This window comes from Acartia tonsa, chromosome 9, assembly GCF_053477335.1.
Source record: "Acartia tonsa isolate MP-2025a chromosome 9, ASM5347733v1, whole genome shotgun sequence".
Classification (NCBI taxonomy): domain Eukaryota; kingdom Metazoa; phylum Arthropoda; class Copepoda; order Calanoida; family Acartiidae; genus Acartia; species Acartia tonsa.
This window is the reverse complement of record NC_137268.1, coordinates 38,526,803-38,551,561: the sequence shown is the minus strand read 5'-3', so window position 1 is coordinate 38,551,561 and position 24,759 is coordinate 38,526,803. Positions and strand designations below refer to the sequence as shown.

The window sequence follows — 24,759 nt, the reverse complement described above, 5'->3', positions numbered from 1 at the left end:
TGGACACCTAACTTTATGCACCAACCAATTGAAATTCAATAAATATCTCCAAAGTTGATTAGTCAACGAATAAGAACACGATCTTCTAAAATTTTTGGGCCTAGTACAATAAAAAGCCCAATGTCCCCTTCCTCCCTGAAATAAATGGCTAACAAATATGAATCGAAATTGTAGATAAAAACTAAAAGTTATTAGATATCATATTTATATTAATATTCTTTTCTTTGGTGTCTTAAGATGTATTTTACTGTGTATGTACTAGGTATAAATACTAAATATTTATTTTATAATTTGATTATGTTTATATAATATTAAAGTCTATTTATATGGTAATTACTAGAAATATACCTATGTATTTTATATTTTTTTCTGATTTACTAAACTTTAACATGCTAAAAGTTATTGACGAGAATTTTTAACTTTACATGAAACCTTAATTTATAAAGCACGTAATTTATTTCTTCAGGGGTGTATATTCTGCACAAGATTTATTTTTTTTCCCCGGCTACAAAATTTTTTATTTTCTTTCCCCCCCTAGTTTTTTCTCACCAAGTAGGGGGGAAAATGGAAAAATATTCAAAGAACGCTATATTTTATTTATTTTATCCCTCTTACCACACATTTTTTAAAGTTTTTTTTCACGAAGGAGGGGGGGAAATGGAAAAAATGTTTTCAGTTTTCTTAATTTTTACATTTTTTTCCCCTCCAACCACTTATTTTTTATTTTTTTTCCCCCCTCTTGAGCAGGAGATCCCATGTAGAATATACACCCCTGTATTTCTTATTTCTTATTTTTCAACATTACTTAAGAAATTATTAGTAATAGTTATTGGAGGATGTTCTATAAAGTGCCGATTGAGCATTTAAACCCCCCTCCCCTTCTTTTAAATTGAAATAACCTTACCTGACCTAAAGTAATAAACAAATCTACCCTCTCCCTTATTTTCAATTTATTTCACTATAAGGTAGAGGGGGTGGGGGGGGGTGTCATTCACCCTAAACTACTTTTGGGGAAAAAACCCAGTTATAATCCTAAAAAATAATAAGCTTAAACATTATATTTTGTATAGCAGTTAGAATATTCTAAATAAGTATTAATCACTTTTAGCATTTAATAACATTAGTTAAGGGCCTGTCATTTACCATAACCATCTACATTAAGAAAGGGCTTAAAATTAATAGCTTATCATTTGCATTTATTAACTTACTAAAAGGAACATAAATTGCTTTTCTGTATAAACGAAATTTAATAATCCAAAGACTACAATATGCAGGTTTTGAGGTAGTTTATATGTACTAGAAAACCTTAGCAAAAAAACATTAAGAAAAAATTATCTCTGACTTGGAGTAAAATTTATTCTACCTAAATATACTAAGGATGTATTTTAAAGTCAAGTTCTCATTAACTTGACATAATTCTATTGATTTATTTTCTATGATAAATTTACTTTACAGAGCATAATGTACAATATGCTTTTAAATTTTTAATAAATAAATCAGCAGGGGTGTATATTCTATACAAGATCCTTTTTTTTCTTGCTGCAAAATTTTTTTTATTTCATCATTCTAAGTGATTTAGATGAGAAAATAAGTAGATTTTTTCCTGATTTTCAAATATTTTCCCATATCTTTGGTGTTTTTGATCAGAAATTCAAAATTGTAGATATTAGTCAGTACATTTTTTATCATCTCTCCAACCCCTTGTCTTAGCAGTCAATCCAACACGAAATATACACCCCTGTAAATCAGATAAATCATGGCTTTCCAAAAAATATGCTTGCAAATTTTGGATAAAAAATTATTTGTAATTTTTCTGTCTAGGATTTGCGCCAGAAAAATTGGAAAGCCATGGAAGCACTGAACACCGTTGAAGCTAAATATTCAAAACTTCTCAAATCCTCTCAATAAATATAATTAATCTTCCTCAAAGAAATAAATTCGGATCATGAAAGGAAAACGAAGTATCGGGTTACGTTGTATTTTTACAGTATCTTATGATAGGTTATTAAAGATTAGGTTATGTAAATATCAATGATTGTCCTGCAGGGTTTGGAAAAAGGCCCTGTAGATAAGAGCCTCAGCAGGAGCTAGATAGTAGAAAAGCTACTGTGAAAATACGACAAAACCCGCTACTTCGGGTTCTTTCAATGATCCTAATCTTCTACACACAAAAAAAGCTGTGTCAAATCATCTTTTTTAATTTGTTTTTTAAGCCTGGAACTTTTTTTTGTTTATAACTACCTACTCAAAAAAAAAATACAGAAAATATCGAATGTATTAGGTAGTATTCTTAAAATACTAAGCGATTATTATATATTATGGTTTTTGAAGTATACATAGAAATTGCTTTAATATCAATGCTTTAGATAAAATATGCATTTTTTAAACTATTCGTTTTATGAATTTATGTTATGTATTTCTGTTTAAATTGCATTTATTATTTTATTACGAAATTGTATTATATTATTACTATATTGGTATTTTTTTGTATTTGTAAAAAATATTTGTATTTTTTTATTAAGAATTAATTTTTTATTTAACCAGTTATATATAAGTCCAGTGATAATAAAATATTTTCCTATTTAATGGTTTTTTATTTCCGAAATTGTATCTAATAAAAATATTAAACAAATATTTTACAGGCTAATGAAATCGGGGAGGAAGGGGATATTGGGATGTTTAATATACTTAACCCAAAATCTGAAAATAAAGTTTTCTTATTCGTTGAATCAACAACCTTGGGGACTTGTACTGAATTTTGATTGGTTGGTTTATTTATTAGAGCGACTAAACGTTTTGACCACTAATTGTTAAGAATGGGTAATTTTGTGTATCATAATTGGGGTTGTATATCAATTTATCAGTCATCGTCTTATTATCCCTTTAGATCCCTAGAACCCTGTAATGCAATACTTTACTTCTTTGAACTAATATTCGTTTTTCGTATTAGCATAGCTATGTCCTACCCAGGTTATTGTAGGCAGTGGGGTCTGTTCTGTTGGCCCAAAACTGGCAGACCCATTTTAGATTTAGTCTGAAGTTGTTGATACACGTTTACAACGGTTTAAAACAAACCTGAAAGAAAAATAAACCAATAAGTAAAAAACACAACAGTTTCTTTATTTTTAAAAGTTACAATAAATATGTTTAATTTCTTAAGGTTTGGGCTTTCTACTTTGAAATTCTTAGGCATTTATCACTTGAATATAAGAGTCATTTTGAATTGTCAACAAGTACTTTTTAAGAATTGAGCTTATTTAAATATAACTTCTTCGCAAGGTTTTTATCTCCACGTTCAACTTGGCCCAGATGTTACACCAGAGATCCTCAACCAGCCTCTTCAAACAAAGCCGGCGTTCAAGTTTTCTTCACCACAGAGTGTTCTTTAATTGTAGCAGGAGCCGTTTCTAGCTACACCAGTTTGTCTTGAATACTGGGTCCAATCCTTAAAAAGAAAAGTATCATTAGCATGGAGGAGAAATATGCCTTGTACAAGTTTCTTTTCTTCATGATTATTAATTTTTCTTATTTGTTCCAACAACAAATTAGTTACCTAGTATTCTGTGGGTTAAAGCAGCTCCTCAATGGCTAGTTGAGGCCCACGAAGGTCCAAGTCCACAAGTCCAGCTTCCCGGCTGTCCCAGGTTGCAATATCAACAGAACCGTTTCCCGTCAATCCTTAAATTAGCTCACATGAGATTGGAAATTTGTTAACATCTGAATTTCAAATTTCTATTTATACCTATCCCCGTTTTCTTTTCATTATTTTATGGGCTGTCTTTCTCTCATCTAATTGTAGAATATTAAATGTTTTTACCTTGCAATAAGCTCATAGTACTTGGAGTTTCATTTTAATAGGTTTGCTTGACTTCTGAAATTATAATATGCCTTTCATTTTCACTGTTAAAATTCAAATGGATTTACAATTTAACATTACAAGATTCTTACATATAAATTGTTAACAAACAAATCTTTTTATTGAATCTACCTTATTTAAGGATTGACCACGCAGTGTGAAAAAGATGGAGTTTTGCTTTAATTATCTTAAATTAATTTTTAACGTGGCCAAATACATAAATAACAATTTTCTAGTCTGATACTTAAATAAATTGGTCTTTTTAAATTTAAGAAGAAACAAATTTCAAAGGAAAATTAAGCTAATTTAATAATATAAACTACAACTAGGTTTCTTTGTTCCTCGTTGAAGAAAGTAGCAGGTTTTAGTCTTCGCCTCTAGCCAGAGGGGGGAATCCATAGGCGTAGATAGGGAGGAGTTTTTGAGCCTCTAAACAGATAAATACTACAAGCTAATCTATTACCAATGCTTTTTGTCCGCCTGTTAATTCTAAATTCTAAAAATGATACCATTTGTCTGTCAGTATCTTACTGTTTCCAAGGGGCAGTGATTTAGCAAATTCTTTCCATTTTAAAATAGATGTTTTTTTGGGTAATTTTTAGGGGAAACTTATTTTGTGATGTAAATAAAGAGGAGTTGGTTAGAAGGATAAAAGGAGTAACTGCAGTTTACGGTAAAATATTCCTGGGAACGAATATTTCTAAAAATCTAAGAATTTTAAAGGCTGTTAGCTGCCAAACGGCTGAACGTACAGATCATACCCGCACATCATTTTAAGCGGCATAAGAAGGCCTACAAATAATCTGGAATAGCCAAGATCCAATGTTGCACAGGGAAAGCTTCACTTAAGAAAAAATGCGTAAATTCATGCATTTCTCGGCACTGCGAGATAATTATGCATTTTTGATTTATGGCTATTCCAGATTATTTGTAAGCCTTCTTATGTCGCTTAAAACAGAGTGCGGGCATGATCTGTACGTTCAGCCGTGTGGTAGCTAGCAGCCTTTAGAATTCATAGATTTTTGGAAATATTCATTACCATGAATATTTTACCATGAACTGCAGTTGATCCGGATACAATTAAAGGTAATAGGTTGGGGGGAAATTGTCACTAAAAATCATAATCTTGGTCCCTTTTCCCTGATATAATTTCAATATAATATACATGTAGATTGTGCTATTCGATCTGCTTATGATAAAAATTTATCTTTTCACACAAGATTTAAGTGTAAGAATATAATAGCCTAGAACCACCCCGGGACCTATATTAAGAATATTTAAAATGGAGAACCTAATCAGAACAGTGTTAATTGCAATATACTTGCTGTTTTACCAATAACTTCGATAAAAAAATCGTATTTACTTAGCTGCCATTTAAGATATCATAAACTTTTATAGCCAAGGTATGAGGTATATTTAAGCTTTTAAAAACTTTTTTGGCTGCTATTTACAGCATTTTAGTAATGCCTTTATTGATTAAATATCAAAAAATTCAGTGATGACAAGAATAACAACATCCTTAAAAGCAAAGCTCTTAAAGCAGGCTGTAGTTTTTTTAAGTACAGAATGGGGAATTTGTCCGTACGTAAAAACTTTATTCTATTTGTTCTTTCTGCATATTATGGCGCTTTTGTGTAACTAGTGGCTTTGCTCTGAGTTTTGATTTACAATATTTGTTTAAGTATGAAGTAATAATGTACCTACTAAAGTTTAAATCCAAAAGCCCTATACATCTTGAGTATTCTCAAAGTAAATCACAAGGGTATTGCTATACTCCCTTCTATTACTTAATTTGAGGGAGGGGGGGGGGGGAGAATGTAAAGCAATAGGAAGGGAAAGGGGGTCTGGAGGAAAGTTTCAGCTAAATTTGTAAAAGTTGCTTTTGACCTAACAAAGCATATCTTAAAGGTTTGCTTTGCTGCTATAATTCTAGTAGTTTCTTAGTAACACACTATAGCAGTACCCTTTCTACTGTAACCCACCCCCCCCCCCCCCTTTCTCTCTTTACAAAATGTTTTTTTTTTATGAGAGGAGGGGAAGAGGTCAGCAATATATGTAAAAGTGCTTTGGGTCCTACAACAATACAAATCCAAAAGCTTATATATATCTCCAATAGTTTTTTAATACACATTGGAATGATCTTCTGCTACCCCCCCCCCCCCCCCTCATTTAGATTAGGATAAGGGGGAGGGTTAGAGAAGGTGGTCAACATAATTTCTACAAAATTTTGGTCTAAAAACCTTACATTAATTTTTTTCCCTCTATACGTCAATTAGTTTTTGAGAAACATATATTAGTATTACTATGCTCCCCCCCCCCCCTCCACCCTAATGTTTGTAGGTTGTGAGAGTATGGGGGTTGTGGAGCAGAATTAATAAAAGTAACTAGGGCCATATGTAAACTTAAACTGAAGTTTTTTTCTACTGGTTCCAGGGTAACAGCCTTTAGGATAAAGTTGTAAATTGGACAAACCTCTTTAAGCTTATTTATTACTCTTATTGAAGTTAAAAACATCACTTATAGTAGTAAAAATTGTTCCAAATGGGGATAAAGTTTGTAGTTTACATATGAAAAGATATCTAAACTCCTCAAATGTTAAACTCACCCTTTTTACTTGATGAATTAGGGCGTTCACTTATGAATATAACCTTGGAATTCTTGTAATTTTAGGCATTTTTACCACAAAACTTTAAATTGCAATATCTGGCAAGAAGGAGCAGCTAAGATTTAATCTTCATCGGATTCTGACCACCACTGTACCCTATTTGAAGGCCCTGTTGTCCGTTTCTTTCGAGATTTTTTTTAATCTAAGGTTTTGCTAAGGAGACCTGTGATATATTATATGTAATACGTAGATATTGTGACAGGGAAATTTTTATCGTCAATTTTGGTTGCTAATATAGTCCTCAGATATTGGTAAATATGTTCGTCCATGGTTAGGGGAGTGGATGGAGGGTTATAGACTATAGTTATATCAGCCAGCTGGGAGAAACATTTTATCAGGATATACAAAAACGTTAAACATAGAAATTTTTTAGGGTGTCTGCGGCCTTTGAGCAGTACATGCATGTTATGAACCTTGTACCCTGCATATTTTGACCCATTTAACCTTGACATTTTTGCAGGAGGTATCTGCGGCCTATGAACAGTACACGCATGTTAGAAAACTTGTTCCCCGCAGACCCATTTAACCTTGACATTTGTGCAGGAGGTATCTGCGGCCTATGAACAGTACACGCATGTTAGGAAACTTTTTCCCCGCAGACCCATTTAACCATGATAATTTTAGATGGTATCTGCGGCCTATGAGCAGTATAAGGCTGAATGTTACTGTACGTTAGAAAACTTATTCCCTGTAGATTTTGACACATTTAACCTTGACATTATTGCAGGAGGTATCTGCGGCCTATGAGCAGTACAAGGCTGAATGTATGAGCATGTTAGGAAACTTGTTCCCCGCAGATTGTACCGCATCCGAGAGTCTTGCCACCATTCAGTCCAAGGCATCACAATTCATTCAGGTATTAATTGACAGCAACGCTTTCCATTTACAAGGTCATGTCTGTCAATCTTAATAGGAAAATAGTTTGTAATTTTGTTGTAGTTTGTAGGAGGTGTGGTTATCAGTCAATTTACTATCTAAATCCTTATCGGCACTCTTATCTCAAGATCCGTGATATTATAGTTATAAACCTTCTCTGAACCTTTAAGTTACTTTACTATACTGTAAATACAACAATAGCGGTTAGTAAGATCCTTCGCTACATATAGATTTTAATTTGAGGATAACTCTTGCATTTTTACACTCACTACTGAACAGTAAAGGATATTTTGATCTTGTTCAGGATCTTGAGAAGAAGGCTGGAGATGCTTCCAGAGTTGAGTCTCTTCTAGAGGACATTCAGAAACTAGAAACACAGGTAGATAAATAAGATAGATAGATATCACAATATAAGATAGATACTGACTAATTCACCCCTATAGTAGGGTTTATAAATATTATTTTGATCCTTTTGTTATACAAAAGTTTATGATGGAATTTGCAATATATTTAAAAATTGGACAGGAAAACATCCAGGTGATAATCACGAAACCTTTTATATTTTACTTAATTTATTTCAAGCTGATCTCAAAGTAGCTATCGTACTCCTGATTCATGAAGGACGGCACAGAAAATAGCCTAAAACCACAACAATATATTTCCACTAATTCCTTAATATTTTGCTCCGAAAAAAAACTCATGATGAATGGACATCATTTATTGGTTAGTTCATTCATCCAATAGGAGGGGAGGAAAGGTGAATGAGGTTGGGGGTCGTTAGTTTTACCAGCTTCAACTTTCACTTTATTAGAGTACAACATAATCTGGGGTTAGATCCAAGTAATAATAAGTCCATTTTTTGTTGCAGAGTGTTAGCTACAAGACCATCCTATCTCAAACAGAGAACATGTTGACCACCCTGCAGTCAAGTGTCGAGGGAGCTGAACTAGAATGGAAGAAGAAATTGGAAACTTCTCAAAGGTAAAAAATAACATGTTGGAGGACAGTGGCAGCTAAATACAATATGTTACTCCCATGATTTCTAGTATTTACAACTACCAGTCTATTAGCAGAACGTTAGGTAAACTTAAATTTTAAAGAACTAACACTAGGTACTCTTACATTCCTATAAAGATGAATAAGTGATCACCACCCCTTCTATATCTTGTGCGAAGCTCTGGAATAAAACCACTAGTTTTTAGCAAAATATAAAGGGGGGGGGGGGTAATGCAACCATCTCGTAATCAATGTATAAATGACACTTACTCGAATTTCGTTCTGAAATTTTGCATGAGTAATCCTTAGTAGGTCTATTTTCCCTAAATCGAACAAAAAGTTGGAAAAGTATCGTCTAACGGCTGGAGGCTCAGCCGTTTAGCCATTTTTTGGGTATTTTCAAGACATCTAGAAATCTAAAAAATATTTTTTTGTATCATTTCATATGATTTAAAGCAAAAATATGTTTCAAAAGTTGATTCCTACGTAATTGATGACAGATTTGCCCTAAAAATAGCCAAAAAAAAAACCGGCTAAACGGCTGAGCCGTTAGCCGCGACTTTTCCAACTTTTTGTTCAATTTAGGGAAAATAGACCTACCAAGGATTACTTATGCAACATTTCAGATCTAAATTCGAATTCTAAGTGCCATTTATACATTGATTACGATATGGTTGCATTAACCCCCCCCCCCCCCCTGCTAGCGGCTACGCCCCTAGAGTCCTCTTAAAATGTTTTCAACTTTTCAATATATATTAAGACCAGGTGTTGACCAAAAATATCCGCTAGGCGACATTTTATTTTTGGCGATTTTTTTGAGATGGTGGTTATACCCTCCCAACAGAAAGCTATAAACCTTCCCAGGACCTATGAGAACCATATCGGTTCAGTGCCGCGGCTAGCGAGATCCTTCGGTACAAACAGACAGACATCATGTTACTTTATATGGATTAGCATATTTATGCTAAGGTTTTTATTCATTTGTACTTAGATAATGATTTTTTATAATTAAAAATATTTAAATTTTGAAATTCATCTTATTTTGAATATTAATTATCTTAGCTCACAACATAGTACACTTAATTTTCCTCTCATATCATCATTGTTAATTAACCATAGTATAATGTAACAAGAATGACAACATGCATCAATCTCGCAGCGAAAATAAAAGCGAAATTAATTTTTAAACAAAGGAACACTAAAACATTCCTTAACTTTTTTCTTTATAAATCATATTCAAGACATGAAATTGTTGAAAGAATAAGATATAAATATATAAGTTGGAAAGTTTGTGTGTGTGTGTGTGAAGGGGGGGGGGGGGGGTAATATTTCCTTTTGCAGGAGTACTTGACCTAACCCCAGATATTGATTAAAATACATAAAAAAAACGTGGAAAGAATGATCCAGTGGTTGTCTAGATTTCGAAATTACATTCTTTAAGTTAATATGCTACATTGGTTTTAAGACTTGCGTACTTTCTTTAGGAATACTAGTAGTTGCATTAATGCAGGGAGGAAACATTAGGCTGTTTATTTGACTAGTAGTGATGGCAATCCGTCGAATTTTTGGGCCGGATTCGGATTCCGGATTCTTAAAAGAATCCGTCAAAAAAGTGGCGGATTTCGGATTCTAGCAGTATTTTAAAAGCCTTTTCAAAAAAAAAATGAAGCATGAAAAGCTTCGAAATGAAAATAAATACTTACAAAAAAAACGCAACTTTGGATGCTAGCTACCAACCATTATACCTGTAGTTAAGAAGAAACAATAAAATACTTTTTAGGTATATGTCTGCCACATTTTAAATAAGTTTTGTCTGAAAAAAAATGTTATTTGTATTTGTAATTTTAGTCTACCAATTAAGAATCCGGAATCCGCTATTAAATAACGGATTCCGGATTCGGATTCCAAAATTTGCCCAAAAATTGGGCGGATTCCGGATCCGGATTGCCATCCCTATTGACTAGTCCCAAAGTTTTTATAATAACGTTTTCTAATTCGTTGATTCAACAACTTTGGAGAATTTTGATTGGTTGATTCATTAAGTTGAGTGTCCAAACGTTTCAACCACTAATTTTAATCTACATAGGGGGGGGGGGGGTAATTTATGCATCACCATTGGGGATGTACATCAATTTATCGACCATTGTCTTATCCCTTTCAGTCCCTGAGTTGCATAGCCTTCAAACTTTGTCTATACCTATTCAATTCAGGATATTTAAATAAATAATAATTAAAATTTCAGTGAATGCAGTGATCTAAAGAAGAAGGTGGGAGAGATGGAATCTAAAAATAATGAACTTCTGGCTAAGTTGAAGGTAAATAAATCATCGCTCATGTAGCGCAGCTATTCTATAACTACGACACGTTTTTATGATCTAAAACGGTAAGGGGGGGGGGGGGAGTTTTGACACATTTGCGTAAACCTGGCACCTAGGCTTTATCTTTGGACTGAGAGGATAGGTTATTAATGATAAAATCATTCTTATATGATGAATTTCTCTGTACAGGTAAAATGAAAAAAAAAAAAATTTAAGTTACAAATCAACTTATAAAACAAAATATGCCTCTTTTTTCTTCAAATATGTGAATAATATTAAAAAAGATGCATATTTTGTTTTATAAGTTGACCAGTAACTTTAAAAAAAAAATTTCATTTTTCATTTTTACCTGTACAGAGACCACCTGGAGGTCTGGAGCTCCAGAACCTGGAGGCCTATCCAAAAAATCTTAAAACTTCGTGAAATTCATCATATAAGAATGATTTTATCATTAATAACCTATCCTCTCAGTCCAAAGATAAAGCCTAGGTGCCAGGTTTACGCAAATGTGTCAAAACTTCCCCCCCGCCCCTTATAAGTTACACCATAGTCTTTTTTTTTTTTTTTTTTGTCTTGGTGGAAATAACCAGATCCTACTAAATGAAGTGTATTATCATTTGACAAATATTTTACAGGCAACCTACCCTTTGATTTCACGTCCTTACTTTATTTTATTTGTTTTGTGAATTAGTTTAATGGTTACAGTACCTGACATACCCTTTTAAAATTTCAAATTTATTTGAAATTATTACCTATCTTCTCTTCATAATAGTCTTATTTTTCATTTAAATCGACAATATTTTTATTATTTTGGATATTATTGGATATATTAGGTATTGTCACTAGATATAAAATCAACGGATGTATCTTGTACAAATGCCAGTGATAAACGTATTTATAGTTGATTTTTTTGGTGGAGGTTAATACATTTTGGCAAAAAAATTTTCGAGTTGTATTTCTGCCGGTTGTAAAAATGGCATCGTTTCTAATACATTTGAACAAAACAATAGAGGGAGAATGAGTTAAATAACTAAATGTCTTAACCCCGTGGACCCTATGCCGACTTTCAATTTGGTCTTTGAAGTTTTAATATCAAACAATATTATTGACACGTCTAAGTCGCTGCAAAAGAGTAGAAAGCAATTTTCTAACAGACGAAAAAGGTCCCAAACACTGGATCCATCTAGAATTTATAGATTTATTCCCGATACAACTGACGATTATGTTTTCCATTGCATTATAATTATTAAATGTATATACCTATAGACAAAAAATAATGCACAGTATACACAAATAAATTGTCTATTTCTATTTATGAGAAAGCGGGGAATGACTACATTTTTTATGAATCTCGTAATCAAGGTGCTAAAAACACTAAAAAAAAGTTTTGAAAGTAGACAATACAAATATAGCTTGATTGAAGTAGTTTTTTTAGGCTTAAATGAAAGGGAACATTGGAATGTAATTTACACTGTTACCGAAAGTGTATAACCACTTTATTTAATTTTTATTGGTGGGTCTGAAAGTAATAATGTCCAAACTTTTCAACCAATGACTTCAATGTTAATAAAATTAATTTTCTTTTTAATCATTAGAAATTAGTATTAATTAGGTATTCATTGTCTTATTCTTTAGGATCCCTGCAATTTTAATTCAGTGATGTTCCTCTTTATGCATTTTTTCAGAAAGCTTTGTCTTCATTTAAGCTCCTAAATTTTCTTTATTCCATGGTTTGTTGGATATCCACAAATTTGGCCCCAATAGTGTATGCAGACTTTTTCTATTTTTTGTCAATATTGTTTCATAAGAGTAAATCTAAATATAATTATAAATAAGTATTGTAAGTATATCCGTGTTTTTATACCATGTACCAGTTTTTGTCCATATTTCAAGATTTCACTAACCACGGGACTGACATTGATCTTCTTTACAGTGAAAATTGTTATAGGTCCAGTGAAGATTTACAGGGTGCGCCACATATCTAGGGACTTTTTTAAAACGGACATAGCGTCAAAACTACTTGACCAATCAGGACGTTTGACCCCACTATAAAAAGCTTAGGTAATGACCTTTTAGCACAAAAAAATCTTTGGGCGAAGATGGGCTCGTACTCCGAGCTGCCCGCGCTTATATTCAACAAGGCAAATTCGAAGTGCTCCGGTGGTATAATCTGGACTCTTAACTAGGGCCCACTAAATCAGACCTCAGCCCATCTGTAGATGAGCTAGAGTTATGCAACTTGCTGGGGATACTGTTAGATACAGAAGTAAGACACTAGAAAAGACTACAGCTCTTTATCTAAAATGGCTTGGCTTTAGTACTCCGACAAAGTGAAACGTGGCAGATTTAGAGATGTCAAACACGTCAAAAATCGTGTAAAATCGTGAAAATTTCTCGTTTCTTGACGTCAGAGACCCAAATGGAACTTAAAAATCATTTTAGACTATAAATTGCGCTGACAACCCTAGATGAATCTTCCTGCCATTTCCAAAAAGGTATAGAACGTCGTTCTAGCTCAACTGTGGTCCAAATAAGAGCCTCCGTGTCAAAGGGTAGCTTGAAAGTTGGGTGAATTTGGATCGTGCGGTTACTCACATTCCTAAGGAAACGGGGCCTCCCAGCAGCCCGATCTTAATTCAATGGACTTTTGGACCTTGGGCTACTTTGAAGCATGCACCAATAGACGTACCCATACCATAAAGACCTCCATCATTGCCACTATCAAGGAGAACTTCGCCAGCTTGGACAGTTACATTCTGACCTTGGCCTGCCGGCGGTTGAGGAGGCGGGTAGAGGCGGTGATTGATGCTGCCGGCGATTTTATTCAATGATCTAATAGTCCTATACCTAGTTTGCTTCCCAGTTTTTAAAATTTAATAAAATCTTTAAAATTGACGATTTTATGTTCATTTGTTTACAATTTAGAAAAAGTCCCTAGATATGTGGCGCACCCTGTATAACTATTTTGAGGGAGGGCACCATCAACCTCGCTAAATATTCTACCTAACCCCCAAAAAATATTTTCTCTTTTTTTTTGACTAAAGGGAAAGTTGAGGGTCGACTCAAGTGTCTCTAGGGGCGTAGCCGCTAGTTACTAGATAATTCAGTTTTGTTTTACTTAAATTTAAAATAAAAACAAGGAAAAACGTTGAAATATTTAAGCTGTAAAATATTGCTTCTACAACTGAAAACAATTTTGAAAGTAATGAATTTAGATTGCATTTTGTATGGAGTTAATTTAGATATATTCTCATTGCTAGATTGCTATTCTACAAATGCATATGATATAGAGTATACGTGGATATTATGACGGGGCAAAAATTGTCTATTTGTGCTGCAAACATGGACATCATATATTAGTCATTTCGTTTACCTAGTAGGAAGGCCGGGAAGAATGGGTTAAAGGGGTGGATGGGGATTAGAAAGCTGCAAGTTTCACTTTATTTAAGTACATGATAATCTGGTGTAAGATCCAAGTAATTGTAAATCTATATTTAGGATACCTCAAGTCTATCTGAGCAGCTGACCGCTGAGAAGTCTAGCAAGGACCAGCTGGCTAAAAAATGTTCTGAGCTGCAGCAACTGCTTGCCCTCGGAGAGAAACAGCTCCAGCTTTCCAACTCACAGGTACATATTTAGGAGTGTTTTAAGAGAAAAAAATATTTAGTTCATTTTCTGTAGTTTTATTCATAAATTGGATGTTTGTGGTTCTGACTATATAAAAGGGGTAGTTTCACGAAATGCATTTGAACCCACTTTAGTAAACCGCATATTATTTCCTGGTTAATTGGTTAAACTGCATTTATATGGCATAAAATTGAAAGAATTTCAATTTTCTACCACGTAGTTTTTAAAATATCAAGACTTGAAAATATATCACAAAAAGACGATTTAATTTTCAAGTCTTGATATTTTTAAAACTACGTGGTAGAAAACTGGAATTCTTTCAAAAATATGCCATATAAATATAGTTTGACCCATTAAATAGCAAAAATTATGCGGTTCACTAAATTAAGTTCAAATACATTTCGTGAAACTACCCCTTTTGATTATATTGGTCATTTTTCATCAGATTTTAAGTTATTGGCTTAAACCATCAAAAAATAATTTCTAGTCGTTCTAAAAAAGTAAAGCGTGTATTAAAATGCTTAGGATCCCTCACACTTTCTGAAATGCATTACACATGTATCTATTAAAGGATATGTTTGGGGTTTTTAGCCATTTTTGAAAATGGTCATTGTTTGAGTTTAAATGTTTACCTACCTACATTTAGTATTAATTTAAAAGATTCTATTTTTTATAAATTAATGGTTGTAGTAAATAGTTTATTTTTTAAAGGCTACCGTTCTATATAATAGTAGTTTACACAAGAAAGATACCTTGATAAATGAAAATGTCACTAAAGTTTAATTACATAAGATAATTCAATTAAAGGTACATTTTCCAATGTCACTTAATGTTTAAATTCAAGATAAGGAAAAACTCAATTTCCCTGCGGGTATGAGAGAGAAAAGAAAATAGTTTATTTTAACTTATTTTACTTTTTGTCATATGTTGAATTTTAATTTTCATAGACGTCCAAGGGGGGGGGGGGGGATTTTAGGATTTTCAATTTTTACCCCCCCCCCCCTAACGCCCCTGTTAATTTTAGTCTAATTTTCAATTGAATATTTAATTATAAAATCTATTTTAATCAGTTTATTTTCATGCAAGAATTAATTTAATGTTTATAAAGCACAGTTAAAACATTATTATTCTATTCAGTGCTTGTGATTTTCAGAATTTACACATTTATTTTATAATGTGACTTTATTATTTCATGTTGGATGTATTCATATTGAAGTATTAATTTTCTTTTTATGTAGTTTAATATAAAAGTTTTTTTTATGACTAAAGAATTTTCAAAATAAACTTTTGTAAGACATGAAATAAAATACAATATTAAAAATAAACATTTTTTCTTCATTAAGATATTATTTTTAAGAAGCTGTAGTTAGTGTCTGCTATGTAAATAAGCACAAAAAAACTTTTTACATACCCCTTGGCTGTATTAGGGGGGCTTCGAGGGCAGTGCACACCCCTTCTGTCACCTCTGATTTAAACTAAGATTTGTTTGATAAAAGGGATAGTTGCATGTAGTGCATTTTAGAAAAATCATTTTAAATTTAAGTTATAAGTATTCCCTCAAACATGTATAATTTTGTATTGCAATAAATAACAAACAATTGGACATAACTAAATTAAGTGTCCTGCTGTTTTTGTGAAAACAAGACCGCTATATTAATTGCATACCTACCTATATCACAATAATACGATTGTCTTAATATTTTTAAAACTGTTTGGTACAAAATTGAAATTAAATACATGTCCAATAGATGTGGTTTAAACTATTAAACATAAAAAATATGCAGTTCACTAAATTCAAGTTAAGATGTATTTCGTGCAACTATCCCTTCAATTATATTTAATTTTTTAGGAGGAAGTTCTGACCAATGGAGGAGGTGAAACAGAGGTAAAAAATAAAATAGCATGCACCAATTCTAATTAAGTAATGGTGGTGGCCATTTTTTATCCTAAGTGCCAAAAAAATGATAAATTTTCTCAAAATAAAGAACATTTACCCTTTGTTAGATATAAATATACTTAAGCAGTTACCAAATATTTAAGTAAACCTACAATATTATCAAAACATGTCATTAAATCTGGCTCATTTGATGAAAAATGTCCATTCTAGTTATATTTCTACAGTACCTATTAATGTAGACTTGGGGAAAGGCTTCCTAACCTCTTATGCTTTGCTACTTTATCTAATATTATATTCCAATAAAACAACCAATAAAATGTGAAATGCTTGTTAATATTATTATAGTTTTATACATTACATGTTTTGCATGAATGCTATTTTGAAGTATTTAAAATGCTAAACAATTATAATATATTTTTTCTAATCTAGATTATATTATAGTTGCTTCGAAATACCTAAAACTGCGTTGATATGAAACATTTACCTACTTACCCAACTCAAGCTTGATATATATTTTACTAATTTTCTGCTTTGTGTAATATCGTTCTTATATTTGCCCTCAGGACTCAACTAATAACACACCACAAACTAACCCAACAACCAAACTAACATCGGCAGCAGCTGCTAAGACAGCCGCGTCTTCAGACAACAGCTCGCCAGAGCTGAAAAGCAGCAGTTGTGATGACAGCAGCGCGGAGCAGCTGTCATTGACGGCTACCTCCGAAGCGCCTTCCGACGCTGTTTCTCTAGCATCTCAAAATCTTGACTCTTCAATTTGTGTTGATGGTGATTCATCTGTCAATGATTCCACGTCTGAGCATACTCAATTGAAAAAGAAAAAGTCTAAAAAGACAAAGGTATAACATGCTTTACCTCTTACTTTTATTTACTAATTATAAGATTTAAAAGGGCTAAAAGTCTTTATTTTAAATAGGTGTTTTAAGTTTTCATAGGTAGTAAAAAGAGAATTTTCTAATTTGTTTTAAAATATCAAAATACTTTAGTGTAATTAAGAAAGTGATTGTTTAAAAGTATTCTGATTCATGATTTGCTCTGTTAAATTAAGATACATAACTTAAAACATTTTAATTAGGGTATTACTTTCATTTATGTTATAATTTTTAATTTATCGAAATTATTGATCTTCATTCTTTTATTTTATCTAGCTTCTGGGTCTATTTAAGACAAGTAAAGGAGATAAATCAAAGGTTTGAAATGGGAACAAAAGTTTTTTTTTATTTTATTTGGGTCTTGTGATGTTTTATTTTTATTTTTGTCTAGTCCAAACTATTGAACATATGTAGAAACATTAAACTTAACTTTTATTTGTTTGTCAGTTTTATTTTTTAAAAGCGAAGCTTTTCTATAATTAGGGTCGGTCCGTCCGTCCGTAACGGATAGCTTTTTTCGTTAATTTAGGCATGTTAGAATTGTCCTATCGATTTCAAATTTTGCATGGTGATTCCTTTAATAGTTAGGTACGATTTAAAAAGCGTAGTAACTCTATAATCATGACCAAAATGTCCGTACGTCCATTTTAAACATGTTGATTTTTTTTACTTTTTTAACAACAAATTTTTATGTGATCCAATCATCCTATTGGTCTGATTTTTGGTATATTGATTCCTGGGACAACAAAGTATAATGTAATGAGCGAAGCAAATCTAAAATCAAGTCCTAAAACTGTAAGTATGTCCATAAACATTATCCTGAATCAAGCGTTTTTAAAAAAAATTTGCTTTGACTCTTATACATTTATATTATGATTATTCAGTTCTGACACTATACAAGTGTTAATGTCCGTTTGTCCTACCGTTTCAGTGCTTCGCTTTTATGGATGTTGTCATCCTTGTTATTTCATGGATAGGTAGGTCTTCTAAAATTAAATGTTCTTCTGTTAGGAGGTTGAAACCAGTTTTAGTAGCAGAAACATAATCTACCTTTTTTTTGGTCTTTCTAAAAATATGATAGACTTTTACATCTTCTAAATCATATCATCTTGGTTAATTTGATTTTTCTAATACTCTATTTCGTTTTAATTATTGTCAACGAAGAATGGTACCTATCAAAATATATATATTTTGCTATCAAGGGGGGGGGGGTCGGATCTGACACTTTTGCGTAAACAGGGTGCTTAGGAGTGAGAGGATAGATTATTTGGGGGAAAAGTTTACTTTTGGAATATATTTTTTTATATTTAAAAAAAATTGGATTTGGCCTCCAGGTTCAGGCTATTGCAGGCCTCCATGTTGTCTCTGGACAGGCAAAAATGAAAAAAAAAATTTGAGTGGTAAGAGTTCAACTTATAAAACAAAATATGCATCTTTTATCTTCAAATATGTAAACAACATTCAAAAATATGCATATTTTGTATTAAAATTTGACTTGAAGACCTATCAAAAAAAAATTTTAAATAAAAATATAAGAAAAATACATCCCAAAAGTAAACTTTTTCCCCCAAATAACCTATCCTCTCACTCCTAAGACAAAGCCTATGCACCCTGTTTACGCAAAAGTGTCAAAACCGCTGCCCCTATGGCTACACCTGGAGCCGTAAAACGTAGTTAGGCCTGCAGCATTGGATTTATTATTACTTGGATCTTACACCAGATTATCTTATACTCTAATAAAGTGAAACTTGTAGCTGGCCAAGTTGACGATTTCCCCCTCCCATCTATCCGCTTTACCCCATCTCCTCTCCTCCAGCTGGATGAACGAACTGACCAGTAAATGAGGTCTATATTAGAAAGCTAAATTGACTACATATTTTCTCCTGTCAATATATCTTACATCCATTCCTAAACATATTTTTCATACTACTTTATATAAGGTCCGCATTCTGTTTCAAAGTTTATCAGAATCCCTTTCTCTTAAGGATTCTATCAAAGTATCATACATTATATCTTGATATTTGTACTTTCATAATTCTTTTTATAAAGCAACAATTTAGTTTATTCAATAGGACGATAAAGAAAAGCTTTACATCTTAATTAAATTCCTTATAAATTCTCTGTATTTTTTTTTGCATGTTTCAGCAATTATTTTCGCACTGCATGATTTTTTGCTCTTTGTTTGAAAAGATACACCAGCTTATTAATTTCTTTAAGCTATCTTTATTTCAATTTTAGTTTGAAATTGGGTAGTTTTGTACTGATAGTTAGCATGACAAATGGTGATGGGATTATATTATTTGCAATTATTTATCATATGTATGTAATATTTAGTTTCCAGGTCTTGGTGGTGGTTATTTCTATTTTCTTGAATTATTTTTTATTTTTACCTTAAAGAAAACACGGAGGGTTACTTTCAAAGATTTAAACAGAACATTTTTTATATTTTAAACTTAATTGACTTTTTTTTAGTCGACTTAGAGGAATAATTTTTGAATTATTTTAAACTATTAGTATTGAAGTTAAATTGTGTAGAATAAGACTTTCCTATTCCTATTTTCAACTGAAGTAAACTTCAATTTTAATTTACATAAACAAAATTCTTCTAATATTCTAATATAATGACCTATTAACTCTTTTATTAGTGTTATAAATTGATATTTGTAAAATAATTAAATAGGAAAGAAATTTCCTCCTCTTCCCCCTTAACTTAATTTATTTTTTATATTTTGTATGCCACATGTTTTATCTTGTTTTTCTTTAGTTAATAACCCCTCCTTTTTTTCAGGCATAAGAAGCAATCAATCAATCAAGATGAAACCGCGTCCTGTTAAAATGACAGGAAAATTTCTACCAATTGAAAACCCGCCATTGCCTCTACCACACATACATTAACACACCAATATTTCTATATACCAGAGTCGGGTTTTCAAAAGCTCATATATTTGTGTTTATGTTTTAAGATGAGAAATGTCGCGATAATAAACTATTTCACAGCATTTCAACTTCCAATGCGAAAATGCCGTGAAATAGTTTATTGGCGCGGCATTTCTCATCTTAAAACATAAACGAACATAACTATATAAAAGAGCACTTGAAAACCTGTCTCAGAAAATTAAAGTCTCTCTCCACACCATTTATACAAACATTTTAGGAGATATAAATTCTTATGTTTTATATTTTATCATTTATTATCAATCTTATTATTATTATTATTATTGTTTATCAGTTATTATTGTTTTGGTGATCAGGTTTGGAGGATTTTGTTTAAAAAAATACATAACAAAATTGAAACAAGTATCTAAGCTTTTAAGTATTTCAAATGGAAAAAATATTGGAATAGTTATTTATTTTACTATATTATAGGTATACAGCTTTCCGCAGATATTAAAATGAGAAATGATAAGATTGAAACCAGTTTTGTTAACCCTGACCGGTCGAAGGCCCGAGTTAATAAAACTGGTTTTAATATTCTGATTGTACATTTTATATTCGTAGAAACTGGATATATTACGATACATGATGTTTCAGTGTGGCTCAGAACCGGTTCTTATCCACAGGATATTAATCGGTTTCGTAGCCATACATGAAAAAAATTTTATTGTATACATTTTTAACTTTTCTAAATTCTTATTAACTGATCACCAATCTAATACAGTTTTCCGATTAATAGTTATTTGTTTTATATTGTTATCATTTTAGTTATCTAATAGATTGTACATTTCTTAATTTGCTAAGAAAAAAAAGAGTAACGAGTTGTAAATGTTGTAATAATCATCAATGCCAGTGAAGAAATAAAAAAAATCAATGAAACGAAGTAACACAAATTGTACAACGTAAAAAAGAAGTTCACTGTAATTTATGTATAATATTATGTTATGTATATATTATGCGCAGCAATGTAAATATAAAAGCTCTATACTCTGGCTTATAAAGCACCCCTCTATAGATTATGATCATCCTTGTTTTTAGAAATATTTCCTCTTTTAAAAGTTTGAAAAAAATCCAATTTGATTACAGCACCTGCCATTAAGAAATCCTGATTTTTTTAAAATGTAATTTGTGCTTTTTTATTAGGTTTGTTTTGACCAATAGAAATTAAACAAATGTTGATTTAGCCAATAGGAAGCTTGAAATTATTGTTTGTTTTTCAACCAATAAGAATTTACTTGTAAAGTTAAAACCCTAATTTTAGCACATATCATCTAAGGCGGAGACATTATTTTAATATTGCATTTTATATATTTTCAATATAGTTTTATTTTTGTAAAAATAATATAATATAATGTATGCATGATTTATTCATAAAAATAGGTTCCTATGCTAGATTATAATGGTATCAAATAGATTTTAAAATGATTATCTAAAAGTTTAATTTAATGAAGTTAAGATACTCTATATTTTTATCATCTTATTCATGCGGATGTCTGAGTTTTGTGTTTAATGTCGTAAAATTGGGATCAAAATGACTTAAACTTCTGAAGTTGTGTTTTAAATGTCTTTATGATGCAAAAATGTCCTAACAGATGTAATATAAACATCTCTAATAAGAAATTAAACCCCTCTAAACGTCCCCAATATCAATTTTTGATCACCTTTAAATTTTCTACAAGATTTTTAAGAACTCCATGATTTTAAAGTTGATCTAAAATTGTTGATGAATCTTAAGTTACTGCATATTGTGTTGAAATAATGAACTTACAATGATCTAAAAATGTAAATGTGATGATTTTGTTGTGATTTATTATTATCTATTATAATAGAATTGGTGTGCTGAATCCTGTATTTTTTACTTAAATATTTGAGCTACTCTATAACCGGTCTGTTTGATTCTTGCCTACTTATTACTCGTCTGATGTTTACTTGCTAATCCACAGCTACTAATTCTACACCCTTTTTAAGGTAAAATCAGGTTGCCAAAATATTAATGGTAACCTATAATCATCAGGGTGACCACCATGTACGTTATGTTCATATTGAACACCATTTTATTTTTTTTGGTACGTTTTTGTACGTTATTGGTTTTTGTGTTCAATATGAACATTCCAGCATACGTTATTGTACGTTTTTCTATAATGTATGATTAGTATTAGAAATCATTAATATATTTGTATTTCTTAAAAGCTATTATAAAAAAATTATGCGCGCTTCGCGCGCCATTTTACAAATTTGTCCTGGGATCTTATGACGCCATTGTGCAGCTTCCATAAAGTAACTATACTCCAATCAAACATTTCAGTAAATATAAAAAAAAATTCCTCTAATTACAAACCTTACCAGGACAAATGAGAACTTGAGAAGTTACACTTTAAAGGAGTATTATACTTGTTCATCAGTTAGCGAGATATTTTTTAGTTGATTTTTGTGTTTTCATGTACCTATAGGAATGAGATACTACTTTCTATAATACAAAGTAGAACAATGTCTGTCTGTATATCCGTCTGTCTTAAGCTTAAGATCTCGGCAATTGTTGAACCGATTGGGTTCTACAATTCAGGTAATATACCTACTGGTCTTGTTGTGGTTTTGGCTATATATTTGGGGTTTGGGACAACCCCAACTCCCCTACAAAAAATCCCCCCTCCAATAAAAATTTTTAAGTATGTCCATAAACATTATCCTGTATTAAGCAGTTTTTTCAATTTACTTACATTTTTGCTTCGACTCTTATACATTATTATTCTGATTATTCAGTACTGACACTATACAAGTGTTAATGTCCTACCGTTTCAGTGCTTCGCTTTTATGGATGTTGTCATCCTTGTTTTTTCTTTACAAATTACGAACGAATAAGGGGGGGGGGAAGTTCTGACACATTTGCGTAAACGGTGATTATTGGCTTTATCTTTGGACTGAGAGGATAGGTTATTAGGGATAAAATCATTCTTATATGATGAATTTCCCCCAGATTTAAGATTTTTTGGATAGGCATCCAGGTTCCGGAGCTCCAGGCCTCCAGGTGGTCTCTGGACAGGTAAAAAAATAAAAAAAATTCTTATTTGAACAGTTAGAGGTAAGTTTATAAAACAACATAAGCTTCTTTTTATATATTATTTATATATTTGAAGAAAAAATTACAATCGGCCTCCAGGTTCAGGTACTGCAGGCCCCCAAGTGGCCTCTGGACAGGTATAAAATCCAAATTTCTTATTTGAACAGTTAGAGGTAAGTTTATAAAACAACATAAGCTTCTTTTTATATATTATTTATATATTTGAAGAAAAAATTACAATCGGTCTCCAGGTTTAGGTGCTGCAGGCCACCAGGTGGCCTCTGGACAGGTATAAAATCCAAATTTCTTATTTGAACAGTTAGAGGTAAGTTTATAAAACAACATAAGCTTCTTTATATATATATTATTCATATATTTGAAGAAAAAATTACATTCGGCCTCCAGGTTCAGGTGCTGCAGGCCTCCAGGTGGCCTCTGGTCAGGTGTAAAATCCAAATTTCTTATTTGAACAGTTTGAGGTAAGTTTATAAAAACAACATAAGCTTCTTTATATAATATATATTATTCATATGTTTGAAGAAAAAATTACATTCGGCCTCCAGGTTCAGGTGCTGCAGGCCTCCAGGTGGCCTCTGGACAGGTATAAAATCAAAATTTCTTATTTGAACAGTTAGAGGTAAGTTTATAAAACAACATAAGCTTCTTTTTATATATTATTTATATATATTGCAGAAAAAATTACAATCGGCCTCCAGGTTCAGGTGCTGCAGGCCTCAAGGTGGCCTCTGGACAGGTATAAATTCATAATTTCTTATTTGAACAGTTAGAGGTAAGTTTATAAAACAACATAAGCTTCTTTATATATATTATTCATATATTTGAAGAAAAAATTACATTCGGCCTCCAGGTTCAGGTGCTGCAGGCCTCCAGGTGGCCTCTGGACAGGTAAAAAATCAAAATTTCTTATTTAAACAGTTAGAGGTAAGTTTATAAAATAACATAAGCGTATTTTAATATATCATTCATATATTAGAAGAAAAAATTACAATCGGCCTCCAGGTTCCGGAGCTCCAGGCCTCAGGGTGGCCTCTGGACAGGTATAAAATCAAAATTTCTTATTTGAACAGTTAGAGGTAAGTTTATAAAACAACATAAGCTTCTTTTACTATATTATTTACATATTTGAAGAAAAAATTACAATCGGCTTCCAGGTTCAGGTGCTGCAGGCCTTCAGGTGGCCTCTGGACAGGTAAAAAATCAAAATTTCTTATTTGAACAGTTAGAGGTAAGTTTATAAAACAACATAAGCTTCTTAATATATATTATTAATATATTTGAAGAAAAACTTACATTCGGCCTCCAGGTTCAGGTGCTGCAGGCCTCCAGGTGGCCTCTGGACAGGTAAAAAATCAAAATTTCTTATTTAAACAGTTAGAGGTAAGTTTATAAAATAACATAAGCGTATTTTAATATATCATTCATATATTAGAAGAAAAAATTACAATCGGCCTCCAGGTTCCGGAGCTCCAGGCCTCAGGGTGGCCTCTGGACAGGTATAAAATCAAAATTTCTTATTTGAACAGTTAGAGGTAAGTTTATAAAACAACATAAGCTTCATTTTATATATTTGAAGAAAAAATTACAATCCGCCTCCAGGTTCAGGTGCTGCAGGCCTCCAGGT

The 24,759-nt window shown here is 31.9% G+C and overlaps 1 protein-coding gene across 36 annotated transcripts in view; it reads left to right on the top strand.

Moving 5' to 3' along the window:
• Window positions 1–21,903, top strand: part of LOC145328887 (uncharacterized) — a 43,115-nt gene extending 21,212 nt beyond the window's left edge. For 2 of the 36 annotated variants that reach the window (XR_013882714.1, XR_013882695.1), the window contains exons 21-30: window positions 7,249–7,377; window positions 7,702–7,776; window positions 8,266–8,378; window positions 10,636–10,708; window positions 14,210–14,338; window positions 16,188–16,223; window positions 19,914–20,050; window positions 20,237–20,376; window positions 20,784–21,461; window positions 21,766–21,903. Coding sequence is in view for 2 of the 36 variants with exons in the window: in XM_080172824.1 (XP_080028950.1) it covers window positions 7,249–7,377; window positions 7,702–7,776; window positions 8,266–8,378; window positions 10,636–10,708; window positions 14,210–14,338; window positions 16,188–16,223; window positions 16,799–17,092; window positions 17,402–17,443; window positions 19,914–19,919 (897 nt within the window). In the remaining 34 variants the exon portion in view is untranslated. Of the gene's footprint in view, window positions 1–7,248; window positions 7,378–7,701; window positions 7,777–8,265; window positions 8,379–10,635; window positions 10,709–14,209; window positions 14,339–16,187; window positions 16,224–16,798; window positions 17,093–17,401; window positions 17,444–19,913; window positions 20,051–20,214; window positions 20,377–20,783 lie in introns of those variants that run through there. The other 34 variants (XR_013882691.1, XR_013882682.1, XR_013882713.1 and 31 more) reach the window with 31 other exon arrangements.
• Window positions 21,904–24,759: the final 2,856 nt, after the last annotated feature.